General features: G+C 37.3%; 6 protein-coding genes across 9 annotated transcripts; 3 read left to right on the top strand and 3 right to left on the bottom strand.

Moving 5' to 3' along the window:
• Positions 1-618: 618 nt before the first annotated feature.
• LOC135935036 (SEC14-like protein 2) lies at positions 619-11,434 on the top strand. 2 transcript variants are annotated; one of them, XM_065477088.1, is made up of 10 exons: positions 619-902; positions 6,474-6,543; positions 6,790-6,833; positions 6,898-7,018; positions 7,093-7,308; positions 7,358-7,438; positions 7,494-7,693; positions 7,748-7,899; positions 9,954-10,114; positions 10,170-11,434. In XM_065477088.1, the coding sequence occupies exons 1-10, from the start codon at positions 831-833 to the stop codon at positions 10,298-10,300; spliced, it is 1,248 nt and encodes a 415-aa protein (XP_065333160.1). In that variant the 5' UTR covers positions 619-830; the 3' UTR covers positions 10,301-11,434. The 2 variants fall into 2 exon arrangements, with proteins under 2 accessions (XP_065333160.1, XP_065333161.1); XM_065477089.1 differs by lacking the exon at positions 619-902 and adding an exon at positions 5,521-5,616.
• Positions 7,926-9,011, bottom strand: LOC135935045 (lazarillo protein-like). Its single transcript, XM_065477098.1, has 6 exons — positions 8,878-9,011; positions 8,690-8,817; positions 8,502-8,632; positions 8,349-8,443; positions 8,189-8,278; positions 7,926-8,129 (listed from the first exon to the last, which is right to left on the bottom strand). Coding segments are annotated over exons 1-6 (588 nt in total). The 5' UTR covers positions 8,879-9,011; the 3' UTR covers positions 7,926-7,986.
• Positions 10,667-15,080, bottom strand: LOC135935026 (zinc finger protein 93-like). Of its 2 annotated transcripts, XM_065477067.1 has the most exons (11): positions 14,922-15,080; positions 13,923-14,404; positions 13,694-13,870; positions 13,499-13,642; positions 13,162-13,400; positions 12,924-13,103; positions 12,801-12,860; positions 12,401-12,749; positions 11,428-11,842; positions 11,178-11,376; positions 10,667-11,012 (listed from the first exon to the last, which is right to left on the bottom strand). In XM_065477067.1, exons 2-11 carry the CDS (start codon positions 14,373-14,375, stop codon positions 10,748-10,750), a joined length of 2,481 nt encoding a protein of 826 aa, XP_065333139.1. In that variant the 5' UTR covers positions 14,376-14,404; positions 14,922-15,080; the 3' UTR covers positions 10,667-10,747. The 2 variants fall into 2 exon arrangements, with proteins under 2 accessions (XP_065333139.1, XP_065333138.1); XM_065477066.1 differs by having other exon boundaries at positions 12,801-13,103.
• A 288-nt stretch (positions 15,081-15,368) lies between these two features.
• Positions 15,369-16,965, top strand: LOC135935040 (cell cycle checkpoint protein RAD1-like). Its single transcript, XM_065477092.1, has 7 exons — positions 15,369-15,649; positions 15,705-15,803; positions 15,860-16,017; positions 16,078-16,312; positions 16,371-16,435; positions 16,499-16,643; positions 16,694-16,965. Exons 1-7 carry the CDS (start codon positions 15,533-15,535, stop codon positions 16,718-16,720), a joined length of 846 nt encoding a protein of 281 aa, XP_065333164.1. The 5' UTR covers positions 15,369-15,532; the 3' UTR covers positions 16,721-16,965.
• Positions 16,733-19,629, bottom strand: Pp2C1 (protein phosphatase 2C). Its single transcript, XM_065477085.1, has 7 exons — positions 19,128-19,629; positions 18,903-19,037; positions 18,553-18,768; positions 18,300-18,499; positions 18,109-18,246; positions 17,731-18,051; positions 16,733-17,499 (listed from the first exon to the last, which is right to left on the bottom strand). Exons 1-7 carry the CDS (start codon positions 19,429-19,431, stop codon positions 17,377-17,379), a joined length of 1,437 nt encoding a protein of 478 aa, XP_065333157.1. The 5' UTR covers positions 19,432-19,629; the 3' UTR covers positions 16,733-17,376.
• Positions 19,630-20,201: 572 nt separating this feature from the next.
• Vps37B (vacuolar protein sorting 37B) lies at positions 20,202-21,522 on the top strand. 2 transcript variants are annotated; one of them, XM_065479035.1, is made up of 5 exons: positions 20,202-20,347; positions 20,402-20,558; positions 20,779-20,950; positions 21,006-21,088; positions 21,143-21,522. In XM_065479035.1, the coding sequence occupies exons 2-5, from the start codon at positions 20,421-20,423 to the stop codon at positions 21,374-21,376; spliced, it is 627 nt and encodes a 208-aa protein (XP_065335107.1). In that variant the 5' UTR covers positions 20,202-20,347; positions 20,402-20,420; the 3' UTR covers positions 21,377-21,522. The 2 variants fall into 2 exon arrangements, with proteins under 2 accessions (XP_065335107.1, XP_065335108.1); XM_065479036.1 differs by having other exon boundaries at positions 20,210-20,342.
• Positions 21,523-21,959: the final 437 nt, after the last annotated feature.

The following is a 21,959-nucleotide window of genomic DNA, read 5'->3' as shown; positions in this document are numbered from 1 at the left end:
TTTAATTTTTTAACGCAGTTAAAATGTTTATCTTTGAAGTTAATTTTTCAATGGAATTTTAACGGACTTCACCCTCGGTTTTTTAAAATATTTTAAGCAATAATTTATGAAGGATAAAAAGTACTTGTCAATTTCATGGAGAATGTTTAAAAATACCGAAAAATGTGTTTTACTTTCGCGTTTAAGTTTACTGTCACGAGATGCGTGTAAATCATTTTTTGCCTCTGGGGATAAACCAACTGCTGAACTAAGGAAACACAAACATAAGCTTTAATATTTGAAAAAGTACACTAGGAACCACTATCTGTAAATATTATCTCTAATCTAATGAGAATAAACGATCGAAATTAAAAATTATGAAGATTAGAGGGAAATAAATAATTGCAGTTTTTAGAATTTAATGGTAGGATTTAGAGAACAATATAATAGAAACATTTATGAGATAACATAAATGGTTGAGATGGTTTAAGATTAAAAAATCAAACGTACTCTTGATTGTGTTAAACAAACTCGAAAATAATTCGAAAAGAGGGGGATTGAGGCGAGACGGTTTTCCTCATTGTAAGGAGTAGGGATCCCTTCCTACGTTGCTGGTCTGCGAGGCATGTCGAAGGTAGAGAGGTTCACCCAAAGCCCCACGAAAGGAAACACAAACCAAATAAACAGTGTGGCCGTGGTCTGTCAGACGAAAGCTCACAACACGCAGCTCTGTTTTCGCATAGCAAATACTGCGCACCGTTTTAACACTCTCTCGAGATTATTCTTCCTCGATAAAGCACGGTACGTCTTATCTCATCTCCTCCCGTGTCTGATCCTCGAAAAGCAGCAGTATGCCACCAGTGTCCAATCGGTCCAACGCAATCATGGATCTCGCTGATGACCAACGATTCGCACTCATGAAGGTACTGTATTTTGGATTAAAAATACACCCATATTATCTCATCTAAATATCAACCTAAGAGCGTTAATTGGTGTCAAACGTTTAAATTAAAAATGCGCAGACGCTTTTAATTTAAAAATTTGGCTAGTTTGCACTAAAATTATTCAAATTTTAGATGAATATAGATTGCATCCAGTTTTGAGCATATAAATTTATATAATAATTTTGGCGCGTGTACCAGCAGTGTTGACTCTGCTTTGAAGTTATTATGAAACTATAAATATAAGTATTTATAAATAAAATAACCACGGTATAGCCTACAGCAGAACATTAACTAGAGGGACTTCTGTTAGAAATTCTGGCACAGATTGTGTCCTTGCTAAACAACTTAACGCAGGCGACAAAAATAACGAAAGATTTACTTTCATTATTCGGCATTCTCACGCGAGACTCGTTTATACGCGGCTCCACAATCCCAAGGGCGTTTTTCCTAAAAACTCATCCGCAGATTTCAAAACATTATGAGCACTGACCGCACAATCCTTGTGTAAAGTGAGGCAAGCGTCTCAATTGGAGTGAAGCAAAAATCAACGCATGCCAACTCATATTATTTTATTAATTTCCAAACCACTATATTTAATCATTTTAATTAATATCATGGCCCCCAAACTATTTTGAAGGTCATTAGTTTAACAATTCCCAATCTGGAAGAAAAAATGACATTGCTGTCTCTTAAGAAGGTCGGAGCAAATTTGCTGAGTGATAAAATAATGAAGTTCATCTCGCAAGGCCCAACTGGCAGAATAAAGGAACATTGGATGCGTGTGTTGTGTCGTTGTCTGTGGATAGTACTCCATAGAATCCGTAAACGACCTAACTGGAAACGGCCAGGCGTCTAGTTTCATGGGTGTACGTGAGACTAATATGATTATCTGCTGACCACAGACACATAAGTTAATCTTATCACTATTACCCCTGCGTACTCTACGAGTTGATGTGTGCACGTTAATTGTCTTTCTGTCTCGTTTTTTTCCTTATAGCGATCTCCACGCGTGCTCGATTAAAACACAAAACTAGAAAATTAAAGCTAAATTATGATGTGACATATGGGGTGCGTTTAAGTACGATTTCAATGTTTCCATTTCCAGTAGTTAAAATATGGACCTTACTTCGGACGATTGGAGGAATTGATTTTGAACCGGAAAGATTTTCATCATCTGTAATGCGGCTGGTACGAAGCTTAATATCCCTCTACAATTAAATAAAAAAAATCGGAATTAATTTGATTTGTTTAACAAATAATGCCGATAGTGAAAATTACGAAACAATCAATATGTATGTATATATGAATTGACGCAAAGAGGAACATTTTTAAGCATGTCTAAATCAGCTAATAATTTGTTTTTAAACAACATGAGGCTGTCTAGGTCATGCAACATATAAAACTTATGTTTTGTTGAAAACCCGATTTGAGCAGAGATGCTTGTATTATCTTTCCAGCATATAAATTACATTTTATCTGGAAACACTAACATTATAGTATATTAAGTAGATGGAATTCCAGCACAGCTGGGAAAAATTGTGAGCGTGCGTGTGTGTGTGGCGCGGAGAGCAAAATTGAGCAAACAGGCCGTTGTGTCGTTAATTATTGCAGGTCAATTGTAATCGGCCGCCGCGTTATTATTCAAACGGTGCTCAAGTGTATGGTGAGGAAATTGTGTCATTTTGAAACCCACGAGAGGTGTGCTTTACGCGTAGAAAGGGGCATTGGCCGTGCGTTGTGGGCTCTGACTGCGTGAAAGTGCAAGTGCATCATCCATTTAGCAACCGTCCGGCAGCTATTACCGCGCACTTGCAGCCGGCGGTAATTAGCCTTGAACAATCAAGGCCAACTGCATGGCTGCAAGTGTGCTCCGCTGTGCCGACTTTTGTCAGCGCAAAAAGGCAAAAAATCAAATGAACTGCAAGGAATGGGCCACCAGTCCAGATTCACTTTTCTAAGGAGTCTCTACATCTCGTTATTTTTAATACACTTTTTGTCATGTGTATAAATTTTGTAATTTATATTAATTTTTTTTTTTAATTTTAATTGAACGCTTTTTTCTTTAGATATTAACTTTTCTAGACAAAATTCATTTTAACTGTTTTATCATACGCAGAGAATGATTTAATATTTTTGAATATTTTTGCTGTGAGAGATTTTATAGATACACTTCAGCACAACTAAAGTTGTCAAAGTCTTCACTTTCATGGGATAATCTCTCCTTCATTAATATTTCCTCTTTTTTTAAGAAAGTTACCACATCGAATTTTTCTTAAACTATCTTCAATTATTAAAAGAAACGATAAAACAAATAAAAAATTAATGTTGCTCCGTACCATATTTTTTAGAATTATAAGATTATGCTTTTTTGCACATCTTTTAGAATGAAATTTGCCTCTTAGCTCTTTTAGGTACGAGATAATTCACTCTCTGTGATAACATTTTGCAATGTTTGAGGGGTTTTCCGTTTTCTCAGATATGGAAATCCCCGTTTTCGCTGCCTCTTTATTCTATACTCATTAATGTCCACTTTAGCATCCCATAATGCTCACGATCAAGTTATGAAGTAAAATGCTATGCCCTTGTGTTTGTGTTCACTGTGCAACAAAATGACGCAAATTCGATGCTGCAATTATTCAAAATGCTCAATAAGAGAATAAACCTGTCTGCAAAATCTTCCTGTATGATTCAAACTATGTCGCAATAATAGACAATATTGCTCAAAACACTATAGAGTAAAATAGTGGTAACTCAGGTTTTTTTTAGTTAGGCTATAAGGCTACACAATTGCAAAGAACACCACGACACATGCATACACAATCGCAATTATTATTCTCAGCCTTAGAAGTCAGCAAGCAGTAACTTGACTGAAAGAGCTGAACTAGTGCATAAAACGCATTCGGCTTGATTTTTGCGAAACGATTTGAAATAATGGTGCAACAGAAAGGAGAAATATTTAGAGAGTGGATTCAGAGTGGATGGGATTCAGTTTAGCCAATATGAAGAGAAATTCGCTGCAAATTGCCTGTCGTGTCTGGGATTGCAACAAGAATATTATTATTAGTTCCTACGAATTTAGAGAATTTAGCCAGCAATTACAGATTTTTTGAAGCGTGTACAGCTAAAGGCGTAATTAATTATCTATTAGAAATAGGGGCACATTTCGATCGAAAAAATACAATTTATTCTGAATCAAAAGAATTCACTGTCTTGGAATTTAGAACGTTTATGATGCCCTGCATTGTCTTTATAATTACTTTGTTAACGATCTTTAACTTCTTCAAGTTTTGTTTACGAGAAGCATCACTGTCTTGATTTTCAAATAAAGAGAAATTGCTCGCAATTAAAATAAAAAATAACGCATCCTAATTGGTCAGTCTGTAATTTAGAAGCAAGTAATGATTAACTTTCTTGAAAGAGACGCGTTTTGTGCCGAATAATTCCTCCAACGGGAATTTCTCTATAAGCTGAGAGGCAACTCCAGAAAGTTGCCACAAACACGAGGTCTTTCGTGAGTGCATCGATCCGTTTGCTTCAAATTGCATGCCATCCCGTGAAAATGTCAAAATTTCCGTTATATTTTCGAACACTAGCTAATAAAGCGCATTCAGGAAGTAGCGAAATTTAATGAAAGGTAAATTGCTCCAATATTTCGAAAGCCATCAAATGAGGCGAAAAGAGTTAACTCTCACTCTCTCGGCTTGTGACTATATTGCTTGTTAGGATTTCCCCTTGACCTCTCCGTAAAAATATTACTTTTTTCATATTATTTTTTTAGAATTGATGAAGTTCTCTTATACCTGCCTCCATTTATTTTCGTTAGTGGCGGTCATCACAGGGTAGATATTGTTTTTGATCAATTAAGTGATAAAAGCTCTTCTCATTGTGCAAAGTAACTGATGTGTAGTAGAAATGTCAAACGCAGCGTTAAATTTCCCTCTAATAGCACTTCCAAATAGTGACTTTGCAACTTGTCGACAAATAAAACTGAATGAACAAAGGCGATTCATAGCGTGGGATTCGGTGTGTGTGTGTGTGTGCGCGCTGCAAAATGAAGGAATGTCTCTTTCGTTCAGTAAATACCCCACGCAAAAAACTGACGTTTTTCAATACACGGTTTTGGTTTCTTTAACCATTAATTCACTTGAAGCGCGAGAAAATCATAAATTGGCAGAAAAAGGTAACGTCGTATGATTAAATAGTCGCGCTAAATATTGAAGGAAGTACTAAATTGCTTGAAGCAATATATTAGGTGGTCATGCTTCTTAAATATCTGACATGCTTCGATCCTAATCAGTTTTGAATAAACGAAGCAATAAACGACTCCTGCTCGTCTACGTGCGGCGGAAAACAATCACAAATCGCAACAAAAGGTGCTCATAGCTAACTACTGTTGCGCGCCTCGCAGCCGACCACGCTAGACATTTATTTATTACAGAGACTCTTTGATTGGTATTTCACGAGAAAAGTGAAATTGCGCGGTGTCTATAACGCTGAGCTTTGGTGCGGCGCTGAGCACCGCCGTCATCGAGGTCAGTTCAAATAGGCCGCTTACAAAACACCTCTACAGCAATCGGCTAGCCACCTTCTGACTGACTGAGCCAGCCCGCGAGTGAGTAACCTGCCGCAGTGAGTTGAGCGAACGCTGCCTGCCTGGCTGATCGCACACACGTAATGCGGCTCACGACGCATGGTAATTCTCAATGCCAAGAAGCGACTTGAAAGAACGGGTTCAGTATGTAAACAAACAAAATATATTGTGGTCGATTGTACATCCTGAATCTCGTCACATGAATGACAGGGGTATTTTAATTGTTGTTATTTTACTAGATGATTTCATTGCTTTGCAAAATTTTTAAGACTGTCGCGCGTTTAGCGTTTGGTCTAGGCATTTAGATAAAGCAATTTATTGCTTTATATTTTACTTTTAGTTACAGCATTATCATTTTTCCTCATTTAATGTCCCTGTATTTTTCAGTTTAAAAATAATTTGTGCCGCCAAAGCCACTTTTATTGCTGTATGACGTGTTTCTAGCATGCAGGGACCAATAAAAGTAAAATCGCTTCCATCGTTTCACGATATTAAATTTCAAGTTAGCTAATCCAGATGTGGGAAAACATGAGATTGTATTCCCGGTAAAATTCTCTGCAATTGCTTTTGCTCACTTAGCGCTGACCTTTCCTTTTACGCGTGACTAGCATAAACGAGCGTAACAATTGAACAATGGGTGCGAAAGAAAGGTCTTATTTTTATTACTCTCGGTAAATTGACACACTGATCAAGTGCAAAAATGATTGTGCCGCATCACTTAGCTTCATTCATTTAAGGTCGATTGACATATGTTAAGCGATGAAAATAATAGCTATCACCAAAAGGTATATATTGGGAAATTGTATTAAACGGAATCTGTAATGTACAGCAGCATTAGTCTCAAAGATCATTCAAAATAATTTTAGATCGTAAAAGTACTACGGTGTGATACGCATGGCATACATTATGCAGCCACTTTTTTGCCGCAATAGTAATTTTCACTCCTAATTTGTCCACAGTTTCGCCGCAGTGTTTCTGACTGTCTACAGCCCGGCCAGGGCGATCCATATCTTTTGCGGTGGCTCAAAGGTATGCGCGAGAAAGTTCAGTCATATAGCAGGAAAAAAGTGCATATTGTGTGAGGCCTTTTTTCTTAAAAGCGTATTGTCTAATGGAGACTCTCACCCAGTGACACGAAAAGTAATTTTTAAAATGACATTTAACCAAATGGCTTTACGTTTTGGAAAATAGGAGCAAAATATTAAGAAATGAATTCAAGTATTCAAAAAGTGAAAATTATATTTAATTATGCTAACATTTTTTTTCTTTGTGCAGCTAGGAACTTCGATGCTGTGGCAGCGGAAAAAATGTTGCGAGAGGCAAGTTATTGCAAGGCACTATAATGGTTCACAAGAATAACTAAAGCGATGTTTCAAATTGCAGTCGTTGCAGTGGCGTGCAAAATGGGATGTCGACCGTCTCTTGACTCACTGGGAGCCTCCTCTCGCCCTAAAACAGTTTTTCCCGAGCGGCATCTGCGGCACTGACAAAGACGGTGTACCCAGTAAGCGATTTAAATCTTTGAAGATTGAGAATATTATTAAATATTAACGCGTTTGTAACGTAATCCGTTTTTAGTAATCCTAGTGCCGTTCAGCGGTCTGGACATCTGGGGTCTGCTCCATTCAGTTTCAAAGACCGACTTCATTAGGATGACTGCGATGACACTGGAGAAGTACTTGCAGGAGGCTGCGGAAAACCTGAAGAAAGCAGGAAGTCCCTCTTGCGCGCCTACTTTGATTGCCGTCATGGACATGGAAAACTTCTCTATCAAACCTTACACTTGGAGACCAGGTTTAAATTTTTTTAAAATATATAGCAGTTTTAAAGCAAATATTCGTAGCTGGAGAGGTGGTGCTCAGCCTCATTCACATGTATGAAGCAAATTACCCCGAAATTCTAAAGGCCTGCTACATCATCAATGGTACTAATGATCAAGTCATTTAAATATTTTCGCCATTAAATTAATCCCTCATCAGCTCCGAGCATTTTCTCGGTTGCGTTCTCCATCGTGCGACCCTTCCTGCACGAAAACACCGTTCAAAAAATTCACATCTTTAGCAGCAATGCGCGCAAGTGGAAGGCAGCGCTAATGGAAAATATAAGCACTGACCAATTGCCTGCGCATTATGGTGGAACACAAGTTGGAATCAACGGAGACACAAAGTGCACACACAAGGTTTGCGCAGTTACAAAAAATTGAGGACAGACCAAACAACTATAAACTTTTCAGGTACACCAAGGTGGAAAAGTTCCAAAGAATATGTATCAAAAGTTGGAAGATTTGAAAGATGAAATTGAAGGCGCTTGGACTTCTGCCAACGTCAAGAAGGGCGATAAACTTCAGCTGCAATACGATGTTGTAGAACCTGGGTCATATTTGAAGTAAGTGAAAATCCTTAATATTTTAGTTTTGTGTGTTTTTATTCACTAAAACATAAATTATTCAGAGATCAGAATTTGCGGAAAGATTTAAGGGTAAGGGTCCTCGGGGCATGAATCGTGGTTTGTGATCAAAAAGCTGTCCACAAGTCCATTTCGGTCGATGACCTCTTGTGCGAGAGCCAGGGTCTCGCTGCTGGGCACTCTATCACGAGTCAAGAGCCAGGCCAGTTCTGTTAGTGAATATCAATTATTTAGAGCTCAAGAGCAAAAAATTTATTTTATAGCTCACGAAGGGATTGGTTGCTGCCACTGTTGGAGCAAGACCAAACGACCGAGAAGCTATTGTAGTCTGTTCCCAACACCCAGTAATCTTGATCCACTAAAAAATGAGCCAGGAAGTTAAACATTGACTACTTTTCTCTTTGCTCTAATGAAAATTGCTCTTTTACCTTGCCCTACTGAGGGAAAGTCAAGCGATAGCTCTCCCTCTCCAACTTCACTGACCAAAGTAGCCGAACCAAGAATGATATTCACTTCACCAGTACTAATAGGAAATATTTGTTCATATATCGAGTAAATTAATCAATAAAATTCGTACTCACTTTTCTTTAACGAGATAATTCCTCACTGTGATGGTGTCGGTGCCATTAGGTGTGTAATAAGCCGTCACACATTTTCCACCGAATTGGAAAAATGTGAAATATCGTTGGTATTCATACCACTTTCCAGCATACTAAAAGAACTTCTTGTTAATTTGGAAAATAGGGATGTGATAAATTTATATAATTACCGATGAAAGGTAAAAATTCTGCTCAAGAGTCACATTTTGACATGGAGTCAAGACAGCAATCTGCGCGCTGCACGTTGCAATATAGCAAGCAGCGACAACAGTTAAAAATGTGATTTTGCTGGAAATCACTGAATCAGGAAGAAGGATTTAAAGTTTTTGCATAAAAACCACACAGAAACAATACTTACTGGTGCAAATGAGGTTGTTCTCGAAGGCGGACTAGTTAAACGACCGACCACCACTCAACTTATATATGCAAGGAAAAGCTTTACGTAACACACCTTTTGTCAATTCTAGTGCGTGTATCACTTAAAGTCGAACAGATAAGAGCAGGTGTGCCTTGTCAAAAGCTCCAAGCTACAAAGACTACACGCGTAATGCATGGATCATCTTTTCAAATAATTATTATTTTTAAGTCGATCCAGCTAATAATCTACAAAATAAAGCGCATGCACCTTAAAGCATCTGCATATTACCTTGAATATATACTTATATTTTTCATCAAAATCGATTTTACGGATCTGTTATATAACTATATTATGAATGTCATCCAATTTGGACTTAGTGGCGTGTGCTCATATTTATTCAATAATCTTATCAATTATTATTAAGCAATAGCATAGTTCCATATTTTGTTAATCAAAAAACTATCGATAAAACTTGCCCTCAACTATATATAATATGTTTCCTGCGTTTCTATTAAAAAGAGCAATAGTAATTTCATCATAAACAATCATATAATTTATAAATGAGTTATTGTTGATGATCAATGAATTCCACGATCGTTATGTTTGTTTGATGCTTTAATTTCATTTTTAGAGTTTGTATTTGATATGAACAGGCAAGAAAGGAAATTTCTGGCAAACAATTAACTTATCCATCGGAGAAAATTCCGGTGTAAAAGCTTAGATTAGTGTGGAAAGAACGCACAAAAACCACTTAAAACTAGGCTTTTGCTGTTCTATACGCCTTGCAGAAGGATGGAAACTGCGCCGCAGAACAGTCTTGCACGGCGGGTAGCATTTTCACGACACGCCGAAAGTCAAGCGTGTATGTACACGTGTGACGGTGTTTTGCAGTTAGTTGCATGTTTGGACGAAATACATATGTCAGTCTTTTAAAATGTTAAAGATGTAACTGAGGGTTTCAGTCACTGACGTAAAAGTTATATCTGCGAATTTACTCGATATTATTTTAAAATATTAACTTTTTTTCTCGTTAGATCTATTTTAATAATTCTAATTTTGAGACGTTTTGGTTCTAGATGGGAATTCCGTACTGAGCAGCATGACATCCAGTTTGCTGTATATCGCTGCTCTAGTGATGGCTCACGCCAAGCTGTGGTTGAGCCCCGTAAAGTGAATTGCCAAGACAAGAATGCGCCCGAGATAGGAGTTGTTACATGCGACGATGCACCAGCTAAATGTAAATATTTTCTTGTCTATATATTTTAAAACTTAGTCCAATTTAACTCTTTCAGACGTAGTTGAGTTTGACAACTCACACAGCATGCTGAGGACCAAGAAAGTACACTACCAGATCGTTCTTGCTCCACCCCTTACTAGTGCAGACAGCCTAGTGGACAGTCTTGCATCTATTGCTGTCAACTAATTGAATAATTTTGCTTTCTGGTAATATGCATCAAACGTTTGATTTGTTTCATCGACAACGACAAGACTTATGATCCATGTTGAAATTGTATTTTTACTGTGATATTGATATTCCTCAACTTAGTTGTTGATTCCCAGTGCACTTATACAAAAGATGGCATCTTTAATCACTCTATAACTTTGTTTAAAAATGTTTTGCGTGTGATTTTTTGGCCAATACATAATCTTGGGGAATTTAAAGGTGTTTTTTTGCTTTAATAGGAAAACTATTATATATAATCATCCTCCTATATTTACATTGTGTACATTCGAACCAATATTCCCTACCTCCATGTAAGATATTTACAACGCAATCATAGCACAAAAATAGAATTGATAGAGTAAAGCTTTATTCAGAAAAGCCTTCATCGCTAGAGAAGCAACGCAACTGTGACAATGACCAAAACTTTTATAGATTCTCAATGCCTTCTAGGGCTATCTTAATAATATTCTCTCCATTGCCATCATGGTGTGTTATCGTAACATACTGTGCAGCAGCAGCATCCTCTTCCTCTCGGTGGGTGGCCAAATGTTGCATGAGATTTAATCTGTTGAGGAATGCTTTGTCACAGTATTGACATACATTATGTTCATCATTATCCTGGCTATGTGAAATTGCTATGTGCTGGTTCAGTTTCGTAGAAGTGTTGAACGTGCTTTCACAAACAGAACATCTGCAAGACAAAAATCAGTTTTAAAAGATGAAGAAGATTTATCAAGACTAATTTTAGGAATAATAATGATGCCAACACAGCAGATGATTGCCGCATCTATTAAGAGATTGTGTATAACACAGGAGTCATTGCATCTATGTTTGCACTGTAATCACATTGGCTTACCTGAATTCGTGAAGAACCTGGTGCATTTTTAACTCATGTTGGCGAAGAAGAGCTTCGTAAATGTAGTGCTTATCTTTGCAGATCTTGCAAGAGAATTTCTTCATCCCATGGAAATTCTCCTTGTGTAGAATGAGCTCTGACTTGGTGGGGAACACTTTGTCGCATTCCCTGCAGATTTGTCTCCTAGGTTTGCCTTTTTCTAGGAGCAAAATTATTATTATTTCAACTAAGCAAAGCAAAATAAACATACTCTTGAGTTTATCTTTCTTATTGATAGGTTCCTCAGCCTCTCGCTTCACCACCTTCTTGTTCCGGTGCGCGTTGTAAATATGCCTGTCCAAGATGACAGAGCTGGCGAACTCCTTGTTACAGAAGCGGCAAACAGCAGATGAGAGTCGCTGTATGCGTCTTTCTCCAGGGTGAATTGAGCAGTGGATGGTAATGTCTTCAATCGAGCTGCTCTCCTTGCCACAATCAAGACACCTGTAGTACCAAGCGGAAATGTGGTGCGACTTGATGTGCATGATCAAATATTTTTTGGTCTTGAACTTTCTGTCACAATGATTGCAACTTAGGTCTTCTCGCTTGTCATCATGCAGCCGCAGATGATGCAAGTAGGACGACTTATTGGAGAACATTTTGCCACACGTTGGGCACTGGTGATCCTGCAAAAAAGCAAACAAAAAATTAATAATTAATCAACACGATTTTTTTCATTCAGAGCCCAAAACTCAATTTGTTAATCGAAGGGAAATAATTTGAAGAGAGAAAGTATCAAACTTTGAATGCGAAACAAATAATAAAAAATTAACTGTCCGAATCTAATCCCCTTGCTGAGGACTTGTTGTTTTCAAATTCTGTGAAATAAATAGCTAGTTGAGTTACTTGTCGTGTTTCAATGAACCTACACCTACTCCTACAAAGGCAAAAGCTCAGAAGGTTATCATTACTTTTCAGTTGAAATTGGATTTAACTATCCTCAGCCCCTATTAGATGGGACAGGAAGCTAATGAATTAGGGCTGCAACCAGCAGCCAAATCTAGTTGAGCTGAAATTTCTGTTGAAAGCGGAAAAGTAAATAGCCAACAATGAGGAAGTTGCATTGAATTTCAACCGAAAAAATCGAGCTTGGTGAGTATGGTCTAAATGAATTAAATACACAATGACCAAGACAGACGTCAAATCAGGACAAAAAGTAGAACTTAACGTAGGTTCAAACATACCTCTTCTGATAAGTGCAGTCTCATATGCCTACGGAGTTTGCCTGTTGTAAAGAACATCCTTTCGCAAACAGGGCACGGAAATGTGCACTGGGGCATGTGGAATGCCTTCTTGTGGTTCTCAAAGGTGATTTCGCTTCTGAAAACCTCATCACACACCTGACACACGACCGCAGATTGGTCGTGGATGATTTGGATGTGTTGGATGATAGACTCGCATTCCGTAAAGGTGTCCTTGCACTTGTCACAGAAATATGTTTTGTGTACTTGGCGATGATGGTTTGTCAGGTGAAGAGTGCTTGGGCATTTCTCTTCACAAACTTTGCAAAACAGGTCATAGTTGTTTATTTGCCTACAAGCAAGTTTATTAGGGGACGGTTTGGCATTAAGAAATCCAAGTTACCTAATCTTCAAGCCTGCTTGTTCACATTTTTGCTCCACATCATATGTATTTTCTTGACCACTGTAAAGAGAAAAACATTGCTGTTTATTATACCTAAAACAGTTAAGAATGTCAGCATTATACTCTGAGGTTTTCTTGTTGATGATCTCCTGTAGATGCACCTTGCAGTAGTGAACTTGCAATTCGTGCTTGTCGTGGAACGTCTCCTTGCAATATTGGCATGGAACAAACTTCATTCCAGGTGTCTTGCAAATTTCATGCGACCTCAAATGCAACTCGTAGCCCTTTTGGGTGTCAAATGAGCTGATAAAACATAAAGAGGTAAACGTCGAATTCTTTAGTCTGATCAAATTTAAGATACCATGAACAGAATTGGCAAGCTCTTAAATGCTTTTCGTCGGTGTGTTCTTTGAGGTCTAAGGCATTCTCAAATGATTCATGACATATCCGACAAAGAAATTCGCTGTGGAACACTAAATTGTGTTTACGGATGTCAACAATGTCAATCTCATCGCAGAGGCTGCACTTGATGCCAACAGGGGCAAGGCTTTGCTCTTCAATAAGCATAGGGAACATCCTCTTCTTGGGTTCTTCTTTCAGCTGATGAAAGTGAACTTATTCATTAAACCATTCCAAATGATATTTTAAAAGTAGTCGAGTAATATATTCCTTCTAAATTGATCAATTTGAAAAGGTACCTGCAGTTTAATTCCTTGATCAGCAGCAAGCTTTTTTAGAAATTCCTGTGTCTTCATTGCGGTTACAAAAATTTCATATGCTGAATTAAGATTTTTTAAGCAAGTTTCACACAGCTTCATGGGCAATTTATCATCCTCAGGAATCTGCAAAGAAATCGGTTAAATTAAAATTAAAATGGATAATTCTCATCAAACATTTTTTGAAAGCAGCCACTCCAGTTTGAATTTCATCTCTCGGTTTGTTCCATCATAGCCTCGAACCAGGGTCATATTTTCGTGGACTGTGCCACACATCCTGCAATACTGGCTCAGCGTAGGAGTTTTGTTTGCCTGCCTCTTCTTGCCTTTACCAATTGCTCCTTTTTCATAGACCTTGATTCAAGGATTAATAGATAGATGCCAATAATTTTGATAATCTAATTACCTTGGGTATTGAATCAGGTAGATTCATTCTCTGAGAAACAGGCACAACCACTCTGTTCTTAGTAGATGGCCCGAGAATTCCTGTTTTCAGCTCTTTAGATGTTAAAAGCTCGTAGGGCACCAACACTTCTTTCATTTTAACTCCATTAACAGTTGTGGTGGCTGTTAATGTGTCGCCAGCGTCTTGCTTGCGTTTCTGCACAGCAGACTCAGGACAGAAAGCAGAGTGGCAGTTGATTTTGTTGACAAGCAGGCCATCAAAGTCAGTGGCGACCATGCTACGGCAGTCTTTGGAGGCCGCACAGCCCCACATAATATAACTTGTGTCGTCTACTAAGGCGTAGAACTTGTACTGAGAATTGTCTTCGATGGCAATTTTCATCTTTGTCAGTTTAGGGTGGTGTATGACATTTTCTGCGATCTCTCGCAAAGTCAGTGGTACTAATTCGGTCATTTTGTCTCGTTCTTTGAAGCAAATCCCCTCTGAAAACCAATAATCATCAGCATTTGTTTTGTTAATTTCTATACTTTAAAATTATATTTTTTATTAATGGCATTCATAATTATATATTTTGTACAAGACTTTAAATTAATCAACATAAATTGTTATGTATCAAAAATTACAAAAATTAAAAAGAAATTAAGTTTGTCAACATTTAATGCCAAAATATTACTTAGCAAATTTTTAAGTGTCACTGCGTGTGCAACATTAATTTGCCTACTCACATGCACCATTTAAAATGTGAGATCACTAGCAGATTTAATATTATTATATGAATAAGGATCACCCATTGTTGTCGATTAAAAATGAAACTGCAAAATATGTATAAATAGTTGCATGCGTTTGTTTGTTCGTGTTCATACGTATCATAAATATGTACATAGGAAGTTTAAGCATTGCCTAAAAACGCTAATAATACTTCGACCCAATTTAATTTTGATAAAAAGAGAATCTGCTGTTTCGTAATGATATAAGGAAATAAACGAGAAATAAACATACGATACTGAAGCTAATTCCCGAGGAACTATCGCATCTCACAGCTCACAATATCTAACGAGCTGAAAGAGGCGCTTGGTTTGTTAGCATCGTCAGATGAAATAACGAATTCGTCTCCATTTTACGGAAACGTTGAACAACCATCTTCTAGAGCGCGAACTTTCGAATTTAAATTCTAAGTATGGGTAGTGATGAAAGGACAATAAATTTTCTCAATATCCTGAAGACCAAATAATTCAATATTGACATTTAACTATTTGCTGACAACTATTTGCAGGTATTACTTGCAGAATTTAAAGATGCCCGTGTATCATAACTGACAAAAATTAAATCATTCGTGGGGTTGTCACATGTCTCTGACCCAATCTCCTCAGATCTATCACCTCTCCCGCCTCCCGCCCAGTTTGCGTTTTGCGTTGATTCTCCTTACGTCGCTTACGTCGGAAAGTGTGTTTAGTGTGTTACTCAGTGGCGGCAACCAGCAATTTTTTCCCATTGGGGCCAGGAGGACGGTGGACTGTATTAGCAAATTGTCTAGAACTTGGGGACTCATATTATATCAACAGTTAATAAATATACAGAGCAAGGGCAAGGACTTGCATAAAACAAACGCAATGCCAGTACAAGTGTCAACCACAGTTGACGCTGAAGAGTCTCAATATCAACTTGTTTTTCGAATGGACAACGTGAAAAACATTTATCATCTCCTCAAAGCGATTAATTTCCATCCAGTATGCAAAAGTTCATATCCTGCTTTATGTTGGATTTCAATTTTTACATTTGCAGAGGGCAACTTGTTTTGCAACAGACAGTGGCCTGAAAGTTTCTGTGGAGTCTGCAAAATGTTGTCAAGCCAATGCTTTCATACAAACTGAAATTTTCCAGGTATGCTCTTAAACATATATTTTAACTTGATAGTTTGCCATAATGTTAATTTGCAGGAATATACCCTTCAACCAACAGATGAAAGTGTCAGCTTTTCTCTAGATCTTAATGTTCTGTTGGAATGTTTGGATATATTTGGAGATGCTAACAGTAATTCTTCCCCCACTGCTTTAATGCTTCGATATCAGGGCTATGGGCATCCTATTCAACTTCTGTAATATTGATATTACATATATCTAGAAAAGGAAAAAAATAACTTTTAATTTGGTTAAAGACTTGAAGAGGAGGATGTTGTAACAGACTGCTCAATCAGGACACTGGAGGTTGAAGAGCTTGCAAATTTTGATTTTACTTCAGATGATGTGATCAACAAGATTATTTTAAAATCTGAACCCTTGAAGGAAATTTTCAACGCGATTGAGCCAAGCACTGATATTGTGGAATTAAATTTGTATTCAAATGAACCCATAGTTAAATTGAGAACTGTGGGATACATGGGTGAAGTTGAGGTTTGTAATTTTCAGCGCTCATGAAAAGGACTTATTAATTGAATCCTGATTTTTCTAGATTGACATCTCTAAAGACAGTGATATGATTGAGCTCTTCCAGTGTGAGAGTGACTCTACTTCAAAGTAGGCCTTTCTGGATCTTACATTTTTAATACCATTCAAAATCATACAATTTTTTAAAAATAGGTACAAATACTGCCACTTCAAGCAAGCCTTGAAAGCTTTGGCTATCTCCCAGAAGGTCTCAATTCGAACCGATGATGGGGGGTTATTGTGCATGCAGTTCATGATTAAAAATGACTATGGACACATCTGCTTCATCGAATTCCATGTATGTATCATGGTTGGAATATTATTAATTTCACACAGATTCTTTTCTAGTGCTTGCCTGTGGTGGATGATGATTAAAAACGCATTGAATACAACGAATTGTAGCATATTTTATTCTCCTGTATCAAAAATATTTATAATTCTTTTCCTCTATCAATTCGTTTTACAATCCCAATTATGCACAAGATGTGTTACTAAAGTTTGGAACACACAAATAACTTTAAATCTTACAACAATATTGTTATAAGAATTAAACATGTGCTGTGAAATTTTTTGGCCCCTTTGTTCCAAGGGCCTAAATAAAAGGCGAGTGGGTGCTTACTCGAGATCAGTATTACTTTTCCACATCACTGACAATCGTCTTGTAAAAAATATAAATGATTTTTCAAAGTTATTGGTTCTACTTTTGTTACTCCTAACTTTCAGTTTAGAGTAACAATTTGGCAAAACGCCGAAAAATAAAGATTGGTAATGTGTGCGCTAGAGAGTTGCAGAATATACCAATATGTACAATAAACAGTAGACTAATAGAACAAAAATCATTGACAAGAATCGTTAAACGCGAATTTAAATTAAATAGACCAATACGGTTGGTGGTTTTCCAATGACGAGTTTTGCGTCGTGACGATGAACCAAACTGAAATAAATAACAATGACCGATGGCCTGCAACAATTATAAAAGTAGAAAGAGGCACGTGCTATCACAGACCATGCTAGAAAAAATAAAAGTCTCGTCACTTCACTGCAATCGAAGGTCGCAATCTCTTCCTGAGTGGTACATTGTTTGACCGGAGCTCCCTCTTAACAGAAGGAGGCGTCCTGTGTTTCTCTTTCTCAACACTTCCCCTGTTTTCTGCCTGCAAAAAACCAATTAAATATATTTTCATCAAAAATCTATAAAGACAATACATTATAATATTACGTAAAGTGTTATTATTTAGGATGGATTTTTGTCTTGGTTTCTTTTCATTTATAGATTAAAAAAGACTTGTAGAAATTGTAGATGGCAGGATGCAAGCTACTATTTCCATTTTAATATAATCTTATGTGATAGTTAAATTTTGACACTAAATAATATCAACACTTACGAGGCCTTGTCTTTTCTTGACATGCACAGATGATTGTGATGGTAAGGGTCTTTTTCTGGCTTTGGTCTCGTCAGACAAGACTGCTCCTCGAACAGTCTTGCTTGGCAACGGCTCCTTTGGGCTTGGCACAGGAGCTTCAACAGCTGTTGGGACACAATCAGGAGCTGCATCCAAACAAGGTACATGTTGTAGCGATGTTGGTGGTTGTGAGGGATCATCATGAAGAAAGTTGCCAACTTCAGTCGCAACATCCTCTGGATCAGTGTCCCAAAAGCTTTGGTCTTGATTGTTGGCTGTGCTTGGACTTCCTTGGTGTCTAACCTGAATTTAAAAGACAAGTTTAGTGCCGCTCTTCCAGAATTTAGTCAAAAATTTTACCTGGTATTTGGGTGGACCTGGAGGATCAAGCAACAGAGTGACAACACTGGTGTTGTCAGCTCTCATTTTCAAATTTCCCCACTGACGCAGACCTCTAGCAACCAGGTAGTGAGATGGATTTATCCAAGATTCATTTGTCTAGGCAACGTGCTTTAGTACGGAAATTTGGACATCAATTATTTAGCACCAACCTCCATCAAGCGAGATGCATTGTATCTCTCTGTTTCCTGCACAATTTGAACTGCTTGTTGAGGTGTCATAACATTCCACAGACCGTCTGTCCCTAAAATGAGACACCTGTGTTTTGATGCATCGGCTTTGAACACATGGACATCTGGCACAGGTGACACAACAAAAGAATCATGCTCTTTGTTGTGGCTCCAAAGGTCTCCTATAGTTTAATGAATGTGTCAAAAGTTTTACGCAAATTAATATTTAATTTACCTAGAGCACGAGCGACAGCTAAAAATGGAACCTCGTCAAATGGAGTTGATCGCCTAACAGGACCTTGATGACCAGGCTTTGGGCGATTCCACACAACTCTTGGTACCCCCATTTTGTTGACAACTTTACCACCAGCATCATGAATCCGTCGTGATTCTTTCTCGCACTCAGGTTTGTGATCATTTGTCAAAGGCATCGCCTTCCACTCTCCATCAACTGTGGAAAATTAAAATGCTGCATGGTTTTGCATAACATTGAACAGCAAATTGTGCGCTCAATTTTTAACAATTAATACAACAATAAAATTTTAATTCATTTGTTATTATGAACATTACGTTAGATATTCTTACGTTCGTCAGAGCATCCAAGTACAATCCCAGAATCACCAACATGACCTATATAAACTTTTCCTCTTCTGATGAAAGCAACACTAGCAGTCGTTCCAGATGTGCTTGGCAGCCCACTCGAAGTTTTTGGCCATTTATCTAAAGCAGGTTAAGAGCGTTAAAAAGCGTCAAAGACAGATGTTTAATTCACGATTGGAGATAATATGACCAAATAATGATTACTCTCACCGATCACTTTCCACATAGCATTATGAGTAGCAACGAATCCTTCACTAATTGCCCGGAGGACGTCTTCATCTCTGTCAGACCAGAAGCTTTTCTGCTTCACGATGAAGTCCATAAGATTGTCCTTAGCAAACTGAGCAGCATCACGACCACCGTGTCCGTCGAAGATGCCGAAGAACGCATATTCCAAGTCCTTCTCATCTGCGGTCGACTGGTAGGCAACGGAGAAAATATCCTCCATGTACTTTCTTCCACCTTGATGGCTGTGACCAGTCACCCGGAGGTTCACCCCGATGCTCGCAGACATTTCTGCGCTGTTCTAAGACGGTCCAACCATGCAAGAAATGTCAACAAACGCGTGAATTTTGTATAAACACACAATGAGGACAACAAAGCAAAGCAGCCATGTCAGTTTTCTTCCCTCCTTTTCGCTGATTGGTCGAGAGAGACTAGACCGTTACCAAGGTCAAGCTGGGGTTTTTGAACTTCACACTACTCTACTACGTACTTACAATAAGTGTTCACATTGCGCCATTTCGATGCAATATTATTTATTAAATAACAATCAACATTATTTAAAAAAATCAGAGTTTTGAAACCCCTTATAATCGAATCATCAACTATTACAATTTTTCTCTCTTTATTTTTAAGTTTTAGTCAGTCTTGTCCCTTCCTCTATGTGCAGGGTATTTATGGTATTTATAATCAATATATGTATTATGAATATTATATTATTTCATTTTATTCTGGTTATATTTTCAAAATATATCATTATATTTTGACAAAATGTTAGGTACTATTGCATAGCAACGTAAGGGCGGATAGCGGATATAACTATTAAAATATGTAAAATATGATGATCATATTATATACATAAATCAAAAATATCGTTTTGTTCAACTCATAGAATTGAAAGATTTCAACAACTACTGTACATATATGGCCGGATCGTATTAAAATCATAATAGATAGAGAGGAAGGCAATATAATAAAAAAAAATTATCTCAACTTTAACACAACAAAATCTCTCCTTTGATCCTTTCCTTTTTCCTTCCCCCTCTCCGACCTCTGACGTGTTGTGTCTTTGAGCGAGCCGTGAGTCATCTGACGGCGTTTCTGTTAGACAAGTAAAGTGAGGTGCGGGCCTGCGGAGTGTTTGTTTTGAGTATTTGATTGCAACCCAGCTCCAGCACATCATTACTTCTATTTCGCATTCAAGTGATGTCAGTAATTTAATTCATTCTAATAATCATCAGGCTTTTACACGCATATTTTAGATCCCTCAACCGTCGTACCATGTACAGCAATTTCCAGCCTGCGGAGCCTGATTTGACAGCAGGAATAGGCTTGTTGGCACATTTAAACATCGAAGAGTTGAAGGACATAGTTAACAACGATGGGAAATTCGAGGAATTGCTTAAGGATTTTAAACAGGTTGAAAATTTTGCTTCCGCAGATTTTTTTAGCAATTTAACCAATTTGATTTTAAAAAACTTTATATTTATAGTCCATTATCTTATCTTGAAATGCTTAAAAGGGAGCATTTTACGCCCTACGCCGTGTTTAAAACTTAAGAAATACAGAAAGTTGATGTTTCTACTTGCAAAGAAAATTCAAAATATGTAATGAGCAAACTTCATAATATTATTACCAGAACAAGACACATGACTCTGAAAAGGAGCTTTTGCTGGCAAGCAACCGATCACTGGCCGATTTCAATCTTACATATGAGCCAAAATTAAGGGAAGGCAAGGAAAAATTGCTGGAGCTTTCAGAAAAAGCACAACAGCTTTGCCAAAATGTTCAAGGAAAAACTGCTGAACTAGGTAAGGCGTATTATTTATCCACAAAAGTTTAGGTATTCAAAAATTATATTTTTAGCACAAAAATCTGGAAATGTGTCCCTGGATTCAGCTCTAGACATTCTGAAGGCAGCAGCTGCTGAAAGCGAAGAGGAATCGGATGTAATCTCTTTTGTTACTTTCAATCTCTTTTCTAAACATGGTTCATTTATTTAGGCGTTGGCTGAGCAGTATTTGTCCTCGGATATCGATCTAGATCAATTCATCGAACAATTTCTAGTGAAGAGAAAACAAATGCATTTGAGAAGAGTCAAGGCAGACAAGATGGCTGAGATTTTAGCATCACCGGCAGAGTCGTATCCACCGCCAATTCCTGCGAGGCTGCCCTACCCTGCGCAACCAACCCCTTATCCGATGTCAAATAATAATATGCCCTATCCCCCATATTAGCTAGTTTATTGCCTTCAATCAAAGAACCTCATGATGTTAGAAAGTAAAGCTTTTCAAACATTACATCTTTTAGTTGTTGAAAACACAAAATGGCATTGAAAACAGTCAAATTTGAGGTGCAATAAAATTCAAATATTATTTCATAACTATTACTGTTTAAATAATTTTGTTGAAACCTGTGCTATCATTTAATATTGTATATAGCGTAAATAGTTGTTACCATTTTCTCGCAATGTTTTAAAGAAACAAAAAGAATACATAATTCATTTGAAAATAACACTTTGTTTTATATTATTTAAAATATAAAGTGTATATTATCCTGTTTTTTATAATACAGTTTGCAGTTTAAGGTAATGAATTTATTAGGATGACTCAATCCCTTATTATAATTATGATAGACTATACTGTTAACCAACAATAATTGAAGTTATTAGTGCTTAATAAATAAAAAGATAAATAAATTTTGGAGCACAGTTTAATTTAAAATTTATTTGAGTAACCATTATGCTTGCTGTAAATTCAAATATTTTTCACTAAAGGATAGAGATATAATAGAACTGTCAAAAGTTGAAGTACTTCTTAC

Source organism: Cloeon dipterum, chromosome 2 (assembly GCF_949628265.1).
Source record: "Cloeon dipterum chromosome 2, ieCloDipt1.1, whole genome shotgun sequence".
Lineage (NCBI taxonomy): Eukaryota > Metazoa > Arthropoda > Insecta > Ephemeroptera > Baetidae > Cloeon > Cloeon dipterum.
This window is presented reverse-complemented; position numbering and strand designations above follow the sequence as displayed.

Bases quoted from the DNA above. Each gene is read 5' to 3' on its own strand.
- LOC135935036 (XM_065477088.1), top strand. From the start codon at position 831: ATGCCACCAGTGTCCAATCGGTCCAACGCAATCATGGATCTCGCTGAT. The intron at 6,834-6,897 runs GCAAGTTATTGC...TTCAAATTGCAG, and splicing joins CGGAAAAAATGTTGCGAGAG to TCGTTGCAGTGGCGTGCAAA. The intron at 10,115-10,169 runs GTAAATATTTTC...TAACTCTTTCAG, and splicing joins CGACGATGCACCAGCTAAAT to ACGTAGTTGAGTTTGACAAC.
- LOC135935045 (XM_065477098.1), bottom strand. The intron at 8,444-8,501 runs GTGAGTACGAAT...ATTTCCTATTAG, and splicing joins AATTATCTCGTTAAAGAAAA to TACTGGTGAAGTGAATATCA. The intron at 8,279-8,348 runs GTAAAAGAGCAA...CTCATTTTTTAG, and splicing joins CTTTCCCTCAGTAGGGCAAG to TGGATCAAGATTACTGGGTG.
- LOC135935026 (XM_065477066.1), bottom strand. From the start codon at position 14,375: ATGACCGAATTAGTACCACTGACTTTGCGAGAGATCGCAGAAAATGTC. The intron at 13,104-13,161 runs GTATCTTAAATT...ATGTTTTATCAG, and splicing joins GCTTGCCAATTCTGTTCATG to CTCATTTGACACCCAAAAGG. The intron at 11,843-12,400 runs GTATGTTTGAAC...GCTTTTTTGCAG, and splicing joins GACTGCACTTATCAGAAGAG to GATCACCAGTGCCCAACGTG.
- LOC135935040 (XM_065477092.1), top strand. From the start codon at position 15,533: ATGCCAGTACAAGTGTCAACCACAGTTGACGCTGAAGAGTCTCAATAT. The intron at 15,804-15,859 runs GTATGCTCTTAA...GTTAATTTGCAG, and splicing joins TACAAACTGAAATTTTCCAG to GAATATACCCTTCAACCAAC. The intron at 16,018-16,077 runs GTAATATTGATA...ATTTGGTTAAAG, and splicing joins GGGCATCCTATTCAACTTCT to ACTTGAAGAGGAGGATGTTG.
- Pp2C1 (XM_065477085.1), bottom strand. From the start codon at position 19,431: ATGTCTGCGAGCATCGGGGTGAACCTCCGGGTGACTGGTCACAGCCAT. The intron at 19,038-19,127 runs GTGAGAGTAATC...AACCTGCTTTAG, and splicing joins TGCTATGTGGAAAGTGATCG to ATAAATGGCCAAAAACTTCG. The intron at 18,052-18,108 runs GTAAAATTTTTG...TTTTAAATTCAG, and splicing joins CAGGTCCACCCAAATACCAG to GTTAGACACCAAGGAAGTCC.
- Vps37B (XM_065479035.1), top strand. From the start codon at position 20,421: ATGTACAGCAATTTCCAGCCTGCGGAGCCTGATTTGACAGCAGGAATA. The intron at 20,951-21,005 runs GTAAGGCGTATT...TTATATTTTTAG, and splicing joins AGGAAAAACTGCTGAACTAG to CACAAAAATCTGGAAATGTG. The intron at 21,089-21,142 runs GTAATCTCTTTT...TCATTTATTTAG, and splicing joins AAAGCGAAGAGGAATCGGAT to GCGTTGGCTGAGCAGTATTT.